Genomic DNA, 16,036 nt, shown 5'->3' on the forward strand with positions numbered 1-16,036 from the left:
GGTTTCTTTCCAATTCCACCCACGGAGAGTTGGAAAAAGTCAACCCTCCACCCTATGCCAACCATTTAAGGAAAGTTATTATTACAAAACAGGCAGCCTCCAGTGGGAGAATTAGAGGGTCAAGATTTGCCTTCAGTTGTTCAGAGATTCTGGAAGCCAGCCCCATTAGGTCACTGCCCTTCCTGCCCAGGGGATGCACGTTATGGGGCCAGGCCTATTTAACTGGAAATGGACATTATTAACTATCAACCTTAGAAGTGGTAAAGCCTCTGGTCCTTTTTATAAACAAGCTGGCACATAGTCATCTCCAAACCAACATGGAGCTTCCACTCTAATTAAAGGATGATACGGGATTTTTAGAACTCACATCCTACAGGAGATGAGGGGCGTAGGAGATTGCCGTCCCCCTCCCTCCTGTTTCAAGGGATTACAGTTCTACTGACTTTCCCTGAAACGTTGTGCTCTTCATGCAAGAAAAAATTTCCTTACAAGACAAAACTGAAACGGTTCTGAGCTTCTGAAGAGAAAGGAAAAAATGTCTGAGAAAAGGTGAAATTTACAGAGGGTTATGTGAAGCTGGCAGCAGGAGCTGGGGCAGATCAGCCGGGCCGAGCCCAGCTACTGAGAACATTAAGGCTGATGAACGCTATAAAGAGTCAGCCTACAGGAGCTGTGAGGGAGATCTGGGGCACAGCACCGCCTGTCAGCACTGCAAAGGACAGCCCCAAGAAGTGGCGTGCCCACACTCCCAGCATCACCAGGAATGCCCTGCCAGTCTCCCAGCTCCCAGCCTCCTTTCCAGGAAGCCCAGGCCACTTCCGGGCTGCTCACATTTGAGGAAAGCTTTGCTGGCATCAAGCCTGCACTGGTCTTTGGGCACAGAGCTAGGACCCGTGTATTTCCCATGAAACGGTGCTGCCTGAGCCATCTGCCTGCCTCAGATCCTGGAACCCAAGCTTTGGAAGAGCAATGGCTTACACCCCAGCATCCCTGCTACAGCAAATCTGCCAGACAGGCAAGTCATCAACATTCATTAACAGGGATGCAAAGTTAAAAATCTGAACAATAGCAGCCCCCAAGTGGATAAACAAATAAAAAGCAATTTGGGTGGGGATGCTAGCAACTGGGCAGATCAGGGAGGGCCTCAGTGGGAAGAGGTCTTGGAGCTATGCCTGGAAAGGCCTGGCACAGGAAACTGTACAAAGGTACAGAGGCTGGAGTTGGGATACTGTGTACAAGCCGGTATGGCTGAAATCTGCCAGGGTAGGGGAAGGGGAGGTAGGAGGTAGCATGGAATCGAGCTAAGCTCAGGAGAACGCTGAGGCCTAGAAGAGCTTAGATCTTATCGCAAAGGTAATAGAGACATAAGGATGCTTCCTGAGCTCACACAGAGCCAGTCTCCCATGGTACCTGGATCCCTACAAAACCGGCCTTTTCTTCAGAGGGTCATACAGAGGTATAGGCATAAACCAGTGTTTTCCAAAGTCTGTTATTTTATAGGATCCTTGAGTTCCATTTGACATAAATGTGGATTCATGAGAAAATTCCAACGCCAACAATATTTTTATTCTAAAATATTAAATATGAACTTATGTATGAATCAAAAATGTTACATAAGGCAACTTTTCAAAAGGAAAATAGGACTAATTCTTTTTCTCTTTTGCTCCCAAATATACTAAACTCTGCTTCATCCCAGGATATCCCACACACCCAGACACCCTGATTGGTTCCATCAATATATTTCCAGCCAAAAACAGAGCTCTGTGGTCAAATTCATCTGGGAAATGCAGTCATGAGCCATTCTGGAAGCAGATTGGCTGATGTAACATAGGAAAGTACTCAGATGTGCCCACACCCTTTGTGGTGCGTCACTAATATCAGACCACACACAACAAGAAAGTGTGTGCCAACCACAGTTACCCAGGGACCCCCGGCATTTTGGAGGCCTGGGAGCTACCAACACATGATTCCAGTAGAGCTACCCTTGATGCCCACTGAGGCTGAGACACAAGCAGCTGGGAATCTGGAAAGTGAAATGTTATTCTACTCAAGTCAGTCCATGCAAACATGTACACAGATAGCTAGGTCACAAATAAAAGACACTAAAGCACCCTCAAGTAATCCACACACCTCACAGGCATCAGGCCCCAAACCCAACCACAAACTAATAACAAACAGAACGACCATGGATACTTCCTGAATCTGCCTAGGAGTTGAAGAAAGGGAAAGATAGCAACAAGGGGGTTCATATTCACAAATTCTAATCCCAGTGCAAGCAGATTCAGGTGTACAGACTGTGCTAAATACTGGGGGGATGGAAAACAAAGGCAGAAACAGTCCCTTCCGTCAAAAAAAGCTCTCACTGATCAGGGAGACAAGACAGAAATAACCAGGGCCGGTACAGCCAGGGGCGATGGAAGGTGCCAGCAGTGCTGGGGAAAGCAGGACAGGTCTCCTGCAGATGGTAGGACTTCTGAGAGGGAGGCGAGGGGGCGGAGCACTGAATGCCTAGGAGACGCCCACACAAACGCATGGAGATGGGAAGTGGAGGTAACACTGAGGACAGTAACACTTGCACGGTGCCTACCCCGTGCGTGGCATCTCAGCTGATCCTCACAATAACCTGGGAGGCAGCTGCAGCTCTGATCTCCGTTTTACAGAAGAGGAAATTGAGGCAGAAGGAAAGGGGCTTGCCAGGGTCACACAGTGAGTGTCTGAGAAGTTTCAGAAAATGGAAAGTGAATAGTGACTCAATGAGGGAGGTGGAAGAAAGATTGCCTTGCAAAGGTAAGAACCCAAGATTATGTAACAAATTTGTTGTGGGTCTGGTTACCAGTTTTGTGATTTTCTCCAGCTTGAATAGGAGCAAAGATCATGGATAGTGAGAGTAATTCAAGGCTGGAGTGTGGCAAGTTGTGATCAGCAAAAAATGTCTATGTACAGTTGAGTTGGTTCAACAAGGGATTGAGGTAGGAAAGGAAGTTAATATCTAGTGTTATAGAAATGCTAGATATTACTATTATTATTGGAGAGCCTCTAGCTGGTGCAGGGATGATGGAGATCACAGTGAGAACAGAGGACAGGGTTAGGAGTCGCAAGTCACTGGGAAAAATGGAATGATAAAACATTACTATTGTATGACGGAATTTCGGAGCTCATGAACACAAAAACGGAACATGTGTGGATGATGGCAAGACTAAGGGTATGACCATCTCTGTGTGTCTGGGATGGAGTGAAGGTATTTAAGGGAGCAACAGTATGGATGTTAAAGTCCCCTTGTCTAAGGGCAAAAGATGAGGAGGAGAGAAAAACGGTGAGCCACTGACTTCACTGAGGAAGGAAGCAGAGTGTCCTGGGGGCTGATACAGGATCACCACGAAGGTGAAGACTGGCTGATAAATACGGATAAACTGACCTCAGAGGAAGACAGGCTGTTGAGTAAGAGTGATAGAAGGGAAATCTGGAAGCATCAACAAGAAGCAAGGAGTGTTCCCACTCCCTCTACTGTCACCAGTGGGTGCAACAAAGTGAGAGAAAGTGTCACCTGAATTGAAAAAGGGTGGCCAGGGAGGCCAAATGATCAGGAAAGAGCCGTATCTCAGTGACTGCTGCAAGATGGAAGGGGTGAGAAGGAATAGAGGTTTAAGATGAAAAGAATCTTATTCATTATATAACAAGCTTTTAAGAGGCCACAGTCAAAGCGCTGGTCAGATGTGCAGTGGGACATTCTGGGGGTAAGGTTGGAATGAACAGAAATAAATGATTAGTCAGCTGGCAATGGAAAACAAGATCCACACAGCAATAACTGAAGGTTCAGAATCAGAGATGAGATGAGTATAAGGAGATGAGGTCATGCTAACCATGGAGAAGGGAGTCCAGGCAGAGAATCTGTGATGCAGACATGTCTGCTGAGAGAGGAACATAATTAAACTTCAAGGTCCTCCCTCCCACACTGCAGGTGGCAATGTGTCCTATGAGGTCCCAAGAGACCCGCCTCACAACAAGCAGGTACAGATGCATATCTGGGAGCCGGGTCAGGAAGCAGAGGTACCTGGTCTACTGGAGAAGACTCTGAAGGGCAGAAGGCTAAAGAAGTCTTGTCTCCAGGTGACCTACAGTAAAGATGGGAACCCTCAGAATTTCTTCAATTTCATATTGGTTCCAGGAAATGATGCCACAGGGAAAATATAAGTCTTTTTAAGGAACCCGAAAAACCCAGCTCTCCTGGGTACATTTTAAATCTTATCATCTATGTGCTTATCCCCAAAGAGATTTAAAGTTTCTTGAGGGCAGAGATTATGATTTTTTTTTATCTTCCATCCCCCACCTCCCAGCGCTTTGCTCATAGTAGGTACTTAAAACAGGGGATTATGGGACTGAATTGTTTCAGGCTGATGCAAATTGGCATCTCAGTCTTCAGAGTCAGGAATCAGAAACAATCCTGTTTAACTATGGGGTGGGGCCCGGCTATAAACCAATAGGGTCACAGGAGAGGGTGACCATCTGCCCCAACTAGGAAGTTCATGTTTGCTTTTCCTCCTACCTACATCTGGAAATAGAATGGAAGTGACTCGATCATTTCCTGGAATTGGTTTCTGGGCAGTGCTTTCCTTTCCTGGTAACAAGGTGAGAAGGCCCCAAAAGGACTCACCTTGTAAAGAACAAGATTTCCAGGCAGCCTCAGGCATTCTTTTCTTATATAAGGGTTGGTCAGGCTATCTGGGCCATCTCTCTTACTGTCTGGGAAAAATGCCATGGGCAATGAAAAGAGTTTAAAAGCCAAAAAGGGACATGGAGAAACATTCACTGTTCCCACTGTTTAATACCAAGCCCAGAGAGTACTTAACCAGATCAGCCCAAAGAGGCTGTTATTTAGTCTGGGGGGGTGGGGGGGAATGGGTTATAAGCAACAACTCTGCTTTGGAATTTTATCCCAGAGGTTTTGAAATACAATAGATTACCCCAGAATGGGAAGTATGGGAGGTTCAATTAGAAAAGTAAAATCTTCTTTGTAAAAAAAAAAATGGATTTGCTGTTGTAACAAGCTTATGGGTCTAGAAATGGCCTCTAGGGGCAGCTAGGTGGCACAGTGAGTAAAGCCCTGGCCCTGGAATCAGGAGGACCTGAGTTGGTTCCAGCCTCAGACACTTAACACCCACACAAAAAAACTAGCCATGTAACCTTGGGCAAGTTACTTAACCCCAAATGCCCTCCAAAAGACGAAAAAAAAAAAAAGAAATGGCCTCTAATGGGTATTAAGGCGGAGGAGCCCAGTGAATGCCCTCATGACTAGGCATGAAGACAGGCTTAGCAGTTTCTTCATCACCCTTAAGATACAGACAGAAAACTTCATTTTTTAACCCCCTGAATCACAGAGTCTGTCTTGCCTTTGGCCACTTGGTCAGTGGGGACTAGGGGACTGTAGCTACCAGAATAACAATAAGAAAGATGAATTCACAATATAGGAAAATTGGAAAGAGACGCCACTTGAACCTTTGGCCACACTAAATACAGGAAGAACCTATCACCAGAGTGATTACTAGTTACAAGGACATTAGGGATCATCTAATCCAGAGGTGTCAGACACAAGACCCTCAGGTGGTCCCCAACACTCCAGAGTGTGGCCAGAACCAGATTAAACTTCGAAATGGTTAACAACATTAAAAAAATCAACAATGTTTCATTTGAAGCCTAAGTCAATATGCAGCCTACAAGGACTCTCATGTATGGATTAGCTGGCCTGGCTGCCCATTGCCATTTGAGAGTGACTCCACTGATCTTGTGCAATTCCCTCATTTTCAAATGAGGAAACTAAGGCCCAGGGAGAAGGGACTTGAACCCAGCTCCCAATCCCCAATCCCATTTCTTTCTGTTCTTCTACACTACCTCCCTTTGGAGAACATCTGGCCAGGGTTTCTTCTTCACGGACCTAGGAAACAGGAAGCTATGGTTTGGTTTTCAACATCTGGATAACTGTATTTCAAATTATCTCATTTCTAATCCTGGGCATTTTTATTTGCAGTTAAAAACATCATCCTACAAAGGGGTCCAACCTTGGGCATCATCAGACTGCCTGCCAAAGGGGCTCACAGAAATGGGGAAGACCCCCTGCTCTCATTTTAAAGATGAAGATAAAGCTTAGGGAATTCCTACATTGAGGTATAAGGAGAGGGAGCCTGCAGGACAGAGTGAGAAAGGCTCTGTATTTGAAGGAGAGGAACGGGAGGGAAGCAGGGAAGACTTCATGGAGACACTGTTTGAACTAGGCCTTGAAGAAGATTCAATACTTTTGATGGAGCCAAAGTAGACAGCCAGCAACCAGGGTGTGAAAAAGCAAACTGTGGTACCTAAATGCAGTCAACGGAACATGCCTGAGCTCTCAGGAACAATGAACATGATGATCATTGACCCATGGGCAGCCTAAGATGAACTGATGCAAAGGGAACCAAGCAGAACCACCCAGGAACCACAATGTGAATGGAAATAAAAAGAACGCTGTCATGAGAACTGGCCTCGAAGGGAAGGTTCAAGATGGCGCCCTCCTGCCTCCTCTGCAGGGGGGGGGGGGGGGGCCTACAGCTCCGAATACTGCATACATCACGTCAGCTTTCATTATGGTACTTAGTTTTGCTGAAATTGTTGCAGAGATTTTTTCTACTCTGTTACGAGGGGTGACTCTGGAAGGGGGAGAAAAGAGGGATCCAGGGGGAAATGCAGGTGATATAAAAAGACAATAAACGTTTATTTTTCACAAAATGACTCATGACAGATTTCAGCTGGAGAAATAGCTGAGAAGATCTCTGGGAGCTGGCACATCCTGGGGGCAGGGGAGCCCAGGACCAGCTCAGGGAATAGCCAGGGCCCCAGTTTGGGGGTAAATGGAGTTAAGGGGCCACAAGGCAGGACAGACAGATCCAGCACCATGGTTTTGGGGGAGGGAAAGGGGCCTAGGTTTTCAGCAGGAGAAAGCCATGACCGCAACTGGGTAAAGATGGAGAGAGGAAGAGGCAAAGGCAGTTGGATCCATTACTACCAGTCACATCTCATCTGTAGAAATGAACTCTGGGCCTGCCTGGCAGGGTGTGATTCAGAGGTGCCTGTTTTGTAATTTGTTTGGACAAATGTTACAATAAAGGAGCCAGCACCCCTTGCCTCCATCCGTAGAATCCCCCTTCACAGGGAACATCTCAAAGCCACAGAAGTAGGACTTAATCCTTGATTTTCTTAACTATGGCTCCTCTTCACCTAAAGTCCAACCCAAATGTCACCAACTCCAAAAGTCTTGGTTGGGCCTCACAAAGCACTATTTTGAACTTCTTAATGTACTTCTCATATATTCCTAGGTATCATAGTCACTCTGAGGGAGACACTGCTATTTCTCACCAAACTGCTTCCCACCCCCCACTCCACCCCACCCGGAGGGCTCAGTACAAGGAGGGAAGAGGACACTGCTATAGCACTTTCTGAATTAAGAAACAGTCATTACTTCATTGAAGCACCACAACCCAGTATGATCAGTTATACAGGTGGGAGTTTTCTCCTTTTTTATTCTTTGTTATAAGGGTTGACTCTAAAAGAGGGAAGGAAAAAGGAAACTTGGTAAATATATATAAAAACATAAGATATCAAGAGATGATTTAAAAAAAAGAGAAATTCCTGCCCCAGTATTGTTCTCTACCTTCCAAGGAAGCTGACGCTCAGAGAGGAGAGGAGACTGGCCCTGGGAGTCAAGGCCAGAACCCTCCAGTTGTGTCCAGCAGTCCCCATCTCTCTCATGGCTTGCAGCTGCTGCTCAGATGAAGGGTCTGGAAAGCAGAGGTATCGAGCACCATCCCAGCCCCACAGGGGAGGCTCTCAGACTAGCTGGGAACTGATGCTTTTCCTTCAGGAAGCTGTACTAACTCAAATCTGATCACCAGGCAGCGTAAGACAGGTCTGGCTAACACGATGTCAATCACACCTGTTCCCCATTAAGTTCTAAATGCTCTTATCAAATGTTTAGTCTGGGGAAATGTTCCAGATTTGTCAGGTTAAGGTTGCTGGAATGTTAGGGCAAATATGTTTTCACATGGCAATTACATTGAAAGGAACAGCCCCCACCCGGTAGTCCAGAATTGGTATGATGAGGGTTTTCCCTACATCAGGTAAGCTATGAGGAGCCGGCCAAAGCTCCTCCTTCATCCCTCACCATCTGGGTTAGCCCTCCTCCTTCCCCCCAACCCCCCATCATTTCAACCACCACCTGGGCTGAAATCTCCATGCTTCTTCCCCCCCAGCCAAGAATTCTCTTTGGGTGGCCAACCCTTAAATACCCATGTGTGACCAAGGGGGCTGGACCTCTCTTATTCGATTGTTAGCTAGTCTCGGTTTATCAGATTAGCTAGTCACAGTCACAGTTCAGGAGAGAGGCCTGAAGACAAAGACAGCCGGCCTACATTTGAGAAGGGCCTCTCTATCTCCTTTAATCTAAGCAAGTTTTAGCTCTGTGTTGTTCTTAGTATCTCCACTAATATCCCACCCCAGGCCCTTATCACCAGTCCTGGCACAATTAGATTCAACAGATATTTATAAGTGAATCACAAGCCAGGTTCCTGATAGGAATAAAAAACAAACAAACAAAAACCCCTCCCCTCAAGGGCCTTACATTCCACTTGGGAGATGCAGCATACAGACATCAGCAAGTAACACAAAGTGAGGTCGAGAGGCTGAGTGCTCTGGACCTGGGGAAACACTGCTTCTCTAGGTCAGGGTCTGGCCATCCTGGCCAGGCCACCCAGGGCTGTGCCTTCAAGGACTCAGGTGAGGACCCCTCCAAGATTCTGCGGTCTCCAGCAGGCACCAGCCTTTGTCTCCCAGCTTCCTCTTCATGTATGATTGGACACTCCAAGGGCCTGCCGCCCAAGTCTCCATCTTGGCCCTCTGCCCCTCCAACTGAGGACATGAAGTTTGAACAGACAAAGGGCATACCAAACACTGCAAACTTTCCATTCATCCACGTCCGCCATCACCACCCCCTGGAAGCTGCCCCTCCCAAAGGAAGCCTTCCCCATTTTTCCACAAGAAATGAGTGCTCCCTCCCCAGAGTACTCTGCAGTTATTTATGGAAATTATCATGTGCATCAGACTTATCTGCTACATGCCATCAAACCACAAGCACCCCCTAGCATGGTGGGAGGGGCAGAAACCTGGAGAAGAGACAGGAAGTGTAAATCCCGAAGGCTGCTGCTTCTGCTCTGGGACCGAAGTGAAGGAAGTGCTTGTCCAAAGCTTGCAACTGAAACTGAGGCTTCCCTACTTTCCCCCTTTAACCAGGGGACAGAAGTTGGGGGGGAGGGAAATGCCTGGCCTAGCCCTGCGGTGGGATGGGGCCCCCACACACAGACCCATGCCATGGCCTGTCCAGACAGCCTTGACCATGAGGGGGCATTCCCACAGCAGTGATCTGGGGAGACAGCATTCACCAGGAACCCCTTTTTCTGGTAACAAAACTAGAGGGAATGAAGTGGAGTTCTTAGTTTTAACCCCCATCTCATTTCTGCTTATGATGTGGCTTAAAAACAGCTCAGACAGTAATGACACAATGAATACACACATGTATCACCTGCTGCATCTTCCACTGACATTCTAAGTCCCCCCACCTCTCCTCCACCATCCCCACCAGGTTCATGCCAGGACAGATGGCAATCCTCTGGAGTGCAGAGGGCAGAATGCTGGCTCTGCCCTGCAGGGAAACTGAGGGACAGCCACGGTATGGGAAGGTCAGCCCAGTAAAACGAAGTATGGTACCTACCAAACAAAGTTATAGTGTGGATGAAATCAGATACTGTAAATAAAGCAAGTGCTACAGAAATACTAGTCATTATCATTACTGTTATGCCCCTCTCTAAACCCATCCCTGCTGCACTCCTGGGGTTCCGGGTCCATGCTCTTCTCCAAACACTGGGCACACCCAGGAGCCTGGATTTCAGCATGGGGACTGGCCCACCACACCTGGACGCCCTCCCCGATTTCTGGTCAACTCCTCCCTGACAATGTACAACAGCAACCCTCAAATTGCCAACTTCCTTCTCCCTCCACTCTGTCACCCCTGAGCTCTTTTTCTGGAACTATGACCAAATTAATGCTGTTATTATTTCTGGAGAGCATATGTCAAACCTTCTCCCCTACAGCCCCCACCCCTATAACTATGCATTCAAAGCATCCTTATCCGGCCACTATTCCTCTATCTGGAGGTGCCCCCAGTGAGAACAGAGACTCCTCCAGGCCAAGGAATATTTTTTTTTTTTAATTTATGGGACAGCCAGGTAGCGCAGTTGGACTTGGAACTTAGAAAGACCCGAGTTCAAATTCTGCCTTGGATACTAGTCACTTCACCTTTGTTTCTCTCAATTTTATCAACTGTAAAACGAAGTATGGTACCTACCAAACAAAGTTATAGTGTGGATGAAATCAGATACTGTAAATAAAGCAAGTGCTACAGAAATACTAGTCATTATTATTACTGTTATGTCCCTCTCTAAACCCATCCCTCCTCCAAATGCCCCTCTTTCTTTGGGATGAACCCCCAAGCCATCTGAGAGTCTTCCCTCTCCTCCACTGACCCAGAGGAATCCACTGCCAAACCCCATCATTTCACCCTCCACTTCCCCAGCTCAGGCAGGCCATCCACTGTGCCCTCATCTCTAGCCCCCTCTCCCCCAATGCCACCTTTCCCTTTTTCCTACAGCCTCCCCTACCTTACCTCAGCCCCAGTCTATTCTCTGAGGACCCCTAAAGGTTCCCATCAGTTTCCCATTCAGATTCTACAACTCCACAGTTATCTGAGGCAACTGACCTTGACCAAAGCCTGGGCATCCCCTGGGAGCCAGTGTGACTACATGTTCGGGCAGTCTAACTCAAGCCTGGGTCAGGTGGCAAAGTAAAAATGATTCAACTGAGGGCCAGGCCCTCGAAGGAATTTACAAGCTGGAAAACACTTAAGGGGAGGCTCTCCAGGAGAAACCAGGCTGGCCTAAGGGCCTGATTCTTGAATTTTTGTGACTGGCTCTGGGAGAAAGGCTTCCTGGTATTTTAAGAAGCATCCAGCAATAAGAGTCTGGCAAGGATATCTATCCCCTTGAGGGAGCAGAATTTGGGTCTGGTGTGACTAGCTAACATCAAAAACAATTCTACAATTTAAAGATGGAGAGGTTTTTATAAAATGACTTAACCATTTTCCTGTCCATTATATGATAATAATCATGGTGCTTTAGAGCTAACAAATGCTTTCCCCACAAAGAAATAGCAGTGTAGGCCTAAGGATGATAAATGGGGACTGAATGGGGGTGTGGGGGGTGGAATGCTGGTGCTAAAGACACTGAGGAAGAAGGGAAGGACCCTAGAAGATGACTGACAGACAGACATCGGGAGGGAGGAGCCTAAGATCTAGATCAGTGGGGTCCAACTCAAATAAAAACTGAGATGATTGGATAATGACTTAGAAAACCACATATTAACATTATCTACACTTTACTCTATTTTTATTTATTCTGTTAAGTATTTCCCAATGACATTTTAATCTAGTTCAGGCAGCACTCTGGAGAATTAGGAGTATCCTGAGCTGTAGGCAGCACACTCCTGGTCTAAACAAACTGCATAGGCTTGGAAGGAGAAAGGACAGGAGAGAGGATCCAAGGCAGGGCAGGCAGGGGATGGACGGATGGAGTTCAAGATGCTCACTTAGGAACAGAGGCTTTGAATCCCTGTGAGGCTTCGTCCCACCTAGGTCTACAAGGTGATCCTTTGCTCTAAAATCCCCAGGTCTTAGGAACTCAAGCTTATCATCAATTGGCAGTCCAAGGCTTCCAATGGTGTTAGCAGCCACTGATGTGACATTCCTGGGGCAACGAGAAAAGCCCAACTCCAGACCCTGGAGGTCATTCAGAATTTAGTAAAGCAGGGGAGTGGAGGTCTAACCAATGTGACTCCAGACTCAGAATCTCAGACCTCATCATTAAATCACCAAGGGTCACTCAGACTAACCCACAGGCCTCATCTAAGATTGCTCAATCCTGCCTGTGAAAAGGAATTTTACTATAGCTAACACTCCTGCCCTGGACAAGTCAATCCCAGCCTGGAAAACAACTGAGGTTTGAGAGAAGGAAGAGGAAAAACCTACATGGTGAAAGCAGTCACCAGGGAAGAAAGGTGACACTGCATGGTCACAAAATTCAGGTCAAAGACTAGAGGCTGCTTGCCCTATCTCAATAACCTTTGTCAAATCACACAGTCATCTCTCCTCTTTCAAAATAAGGGCACGGTTTATATATGGGATTATTAGGCACAAACCAGGTTGGTTGCTAGGTTTGGGAGTTTTTATCCTTTTTACTTAATAGGTTTCTGGGAGCACACTTGATTGGCTATGTTAAAACAAAACTTGTCACTAAAATAAAAACCAACTAAATGCCTTGAGCTGGCAGGTGGGGGGAAGGGGGGTCTGGGTTTAGTAAAAGCCCAAGACTTGGAGGGAAAGAGAGGACAAAAGATAAATCACAGCCCTGACCTTCACTAGCTCAAAGACTCTGGGCAAGACTCACCTCCCTGAACCTCGATTTCCTATTCTGCAAAGGGGGATAACAGGGCTTTAAACTGATTGATGAAGTCAAAGGATTTTGACCAATTAAAAGGTCCTTTGGAATCTTCAAGGTCAAGGGGCTCTACACCTTTCAGCTCCTGCTGGACACCTTTGGCCCACCAGCTAGGGCTGCCTGAGAAAGGACCCCTGGCCACAATCACGCTTTAGGAATTCATATGGAAGGAAATGCTTGATTTCAGTTAGAGGTTAGTGAAAATAAAGGTGGCATTTTTTTTTCCCATCCAAGTTCACAGACCAGACCTTGGGTGGTATGTGGACCCTAGGCTAAGAATCCCTAATCTAATCCAATCCTCTCGTTTTTTCAAAGAAATTGAAATTGAGATACATGATACTTGGCAAAGGGCTCAAGTAAGACTAGGAACTGAAACTCAGGTCATCTGACATGAATCCAATGCTTGTTCCTCTAGAAAATACTGCTTCTAGTCTTGAATCATCTAGAATCTATATGTTTGTGATCTATTATTCATTTAAAATTCTTTGAAGCCAGTCATGCTGTTTTTCCAATCTTCCACTTTATCATCTGCCTTCTAAGAGGTGGAGGAAAAAGAGGCAAAAATAATCTAAAGATGAAGAAAAAATAGAATTTAAGTATTATTTCCCTTGTCAACATATTGGGTTTGTTTTTTCTTTCTTTAAATTGAAAAAAAAAAAGGGGGGCTGCAGTTACAAAACCCTGCTGGGGAGCTCACAACCTCAGATCCTGATGAACCCAGTGAGCACACCCATGCACCACACACACTGACATCTCAGAGTTGGGACAAAGCAACTTTGTTAGGCTGGTCCAGAAGATAACCCTGGAGGAAATTCAGGACAACAGCATCGATAAATTAGTAAAGGCCCAAATCCCAATTCAGCCAAGGCCTTGGAGTAGAGAGGCCAAGGAGGAAAGGATCCTGGAGACAACAGCTCCTCAACTCTCCCATCAAAGGCTGCCAGGGTCAAGGTCTTCCCTTCAGATCTGATCTTTCCCCACAATCACTGAGAGGCTCTCCCTTCTCTGGAGGCCAACCTTTTAGTGACTTGGCCCATGCACACCCACAAGCAAATCCGATCCCATTCCATCATTGTTCCTCAGTGGCCAAGGTAGATTTTGGCTCAAGGTAAGAGACTTTCCCAAAGTTTAAGGACGGGCAGCATCCGGCTCAAAGCAGTTTCCAGACCACCCTGGATTCCTTCAGAGAGAGCTGGCAGGCACAGGGCAAGTTCTGGTCTGGGAGGTTTCCCTGGCATCCTGGCACAGGGTGGAGGTGGCCAGGCTGTCCTCTGAGGTCCCTTCTAACTCTGTGATCCTGGGCTCAGCAGGCCCCTGAATTACTCACTGACACTAAAAGAGTACCAGATGGGGAGTTAGGATATGCGTTCAAATCCTGTCACCGCCTAACTGTGACCTTGGACGAGTCATTTGTCTCTGGGTCTCAGATTCCTTAGACAAAAAATGAAAGAGCTGGGCTAGACCGAAGAGTCATACTCTAGCTGTGATTAAACCAGATTAAATTGTAACTGGGAAGGGCGGCCAGGTAGCACAGCAAGTAAGAGCACCGGCTCCAGTGTCGGGATAACCTGGGGATCAAATCTGGACTCAGATACTTAGCACCACACCCAGAAATAACTGGCCGTGTAACCTTGAGCAAGTTACTTAACCCGACTGCTTTAAAAAAAAAATAACTGGGGAAAACAGTTAACAACATAAACAAAAATACAAAAGAATATAATAAAGTACAATAAAGTACTTGACTACTTAACAACAGACTTCCGTCACAGCTGCTTCCAAACCCCAGAACCACGGGTGAGCAGCCCTGTCCTGGAGAGCCCAGGGGAGCCCCACACCCCAGGAAAGGGACCCCGGGAGGCCCCCAGAGGGGTGCCCCTCGGAAAGGAGCCCCCCCCAGAGGCGCCCCGAGGAGAGGAGCTTCTCCCCCCCCACAGGCTCCCCGCAGAGAGGGTTCCCCCCCAAGAGAGGCGCCCCGTGTGACCCAGCCCCGGCTCCTCGAGGGGAGAGAATCCTGGTGAGGCCTTTATGCGGCTGTCTGGGCCTAAAGACTCCCCCTGAGGTCAGGGGCAGGTGACCAGCTAGCTCCTGGAGTTGCGCGCAGGAGGGAGCCTGGAGATCCTGCAGCCTAACCCGGAAACTGAGGCCCGGAGAGGCTGCCCTGGGCCAGCGGGGATGGGCGGGGGTCAGAGCATGGACTGCAAGGGAAACTGAGGCCCGGAGAGGAGGAGGACCCCGCCGGCCAGGCAGGCGACAGCTACGTGGCCATCGCCCGCGACCTTTGGCTGCTCCTGGCACCTCCCTCCAGCGGAGGCGGGGGCCGGCACCGGAGCCACAAGTCCCGGCATGCCCCGCGGGACCGGTCCCTCTCCAGGGGTCCCGGCCTCCCTCCCTCTGCCCGGGGACCACAAATCCCGGCATGACCCGCGGCCGCTCGGGCTCCGAGGGTCCCGGCCTCCCTCGCTCGCCCTCGCAGGACCACAAGTCCCGGCATGCCCCGCGAGCGCCCGGCGCTCGGGCAGCGGGGCGGTCCCGAGGGGCACGCCGGGAGCCGTAGTCCGGGGATCCCTGAGGCCGCAGGCCCGGCTCTCACCTGCACAATGCGGGAACATTGGGTGCCCTTGCCGGCGCCGGGCCCGCCCAGCACGAACACGACGAACGGCTTCATGAGGCGAGGCTGGCGGAAGCCGAAGCCGGAGGTCAGGGGGAGCAGGCGGCGGACGCTCGGACCTGGGGCCCGGGGCGGCTGCAGCAGGAAGGGCAGCGGGAGCGCGAGGCCGGGAGCGGAGACGCGGAGGCGGAGGCTGCAGCTCAGCATACGCCAAAAAGCTCGACTCCCGGGCACTCGGTCTGGCAGCCGGGGAAGAGGAGGAGCGCGGGGAGGGGCGAGAGGGCGGGCGGCCGGGGGCGGGGCCTCGAGGGCGGGTGGGCAGCAGGAGGGGGAGAGGCGAGGAGGGGTGGAGCCACCCGGGCCGCCCCACCCCGCCCCTTCCATCCCCACCAGTGAGAGTCAAGAGGATGGGACAGCCCTCTTCTCTCCTCATCCAATTGGGAAGCACTGGGGAAGCCCTGGGCCCGTGACCTCCCTTATAGAGTGAATCCAAGGCTTCTGATTCCATTGAATGTAAGCCCCTTGAGGGCAGCCACTGTCTTTGCCCTCTTTTTGTATCCCCAGCATCTGGCACATAGTAGGAGCTCAATTTTTTTTTAATGCATTGAATTGATGTAGAGAATTCCTAAATGAGGAAAGCTCAGCTACTCTGTCCCTTTTGAGTTGTAGAGTTGCCTGAAACATTCAGAGGTTAAGTGATTTGCCCAGGGTCACCCAGCCAGTAGGGGCCAGGGGGAGCCCAGGGCTTCCTAGCTCTGAGTCCAGCTCTCTCCCCTGCTCGGAGGCAGGTCCATGTCTGTGG

At 48.7% G+C, this 16,036-nt stretch overlaps 1 protein-coding gene across 1 annotated transcript in view; it reads right to left on the reverse strand.

The window, feature by feature from the left end:
* The window catches only part of LOC138165365 (UMP-CMP kinase), a 29,602-nt gene extending 14,093 nt beyond the window's left edge, over nt 1–15,509 (reverse strand). The window contains exon 1 of the mRNA XM_069093625.1: nt 15,217–15,509. Coding sequence (XP_068949726.1) covers nt 15,217–15,441 — 225 coding nt within the window. The 5' untranslated portion in view covers nt 15,442–15,509. The remainder of the gene's footprint in view (nt 1–15,216) is intronic.
* Nucleotides 15,510–16,036: the final 527 nt, after the last annotated feature.

This window comes from Petaurus breviceps, unplaced genomic scaffold (genome assembly GCF_028583685.1).
Source record: "Petaurus breviceps papuanus isolate PSGF00001 unplaced genomic scaffold, PetGlider_PUasm1.0 208, whole genome shotgun sequence".
In the NCBI taxonomy this organism is placed as follows: domain Eukaryota; kingdom Metazoa; phylum Chordata; class Mammalia; order Diprotodontia; family Petauridae; genus Petaurus; species Petaurus breviceps.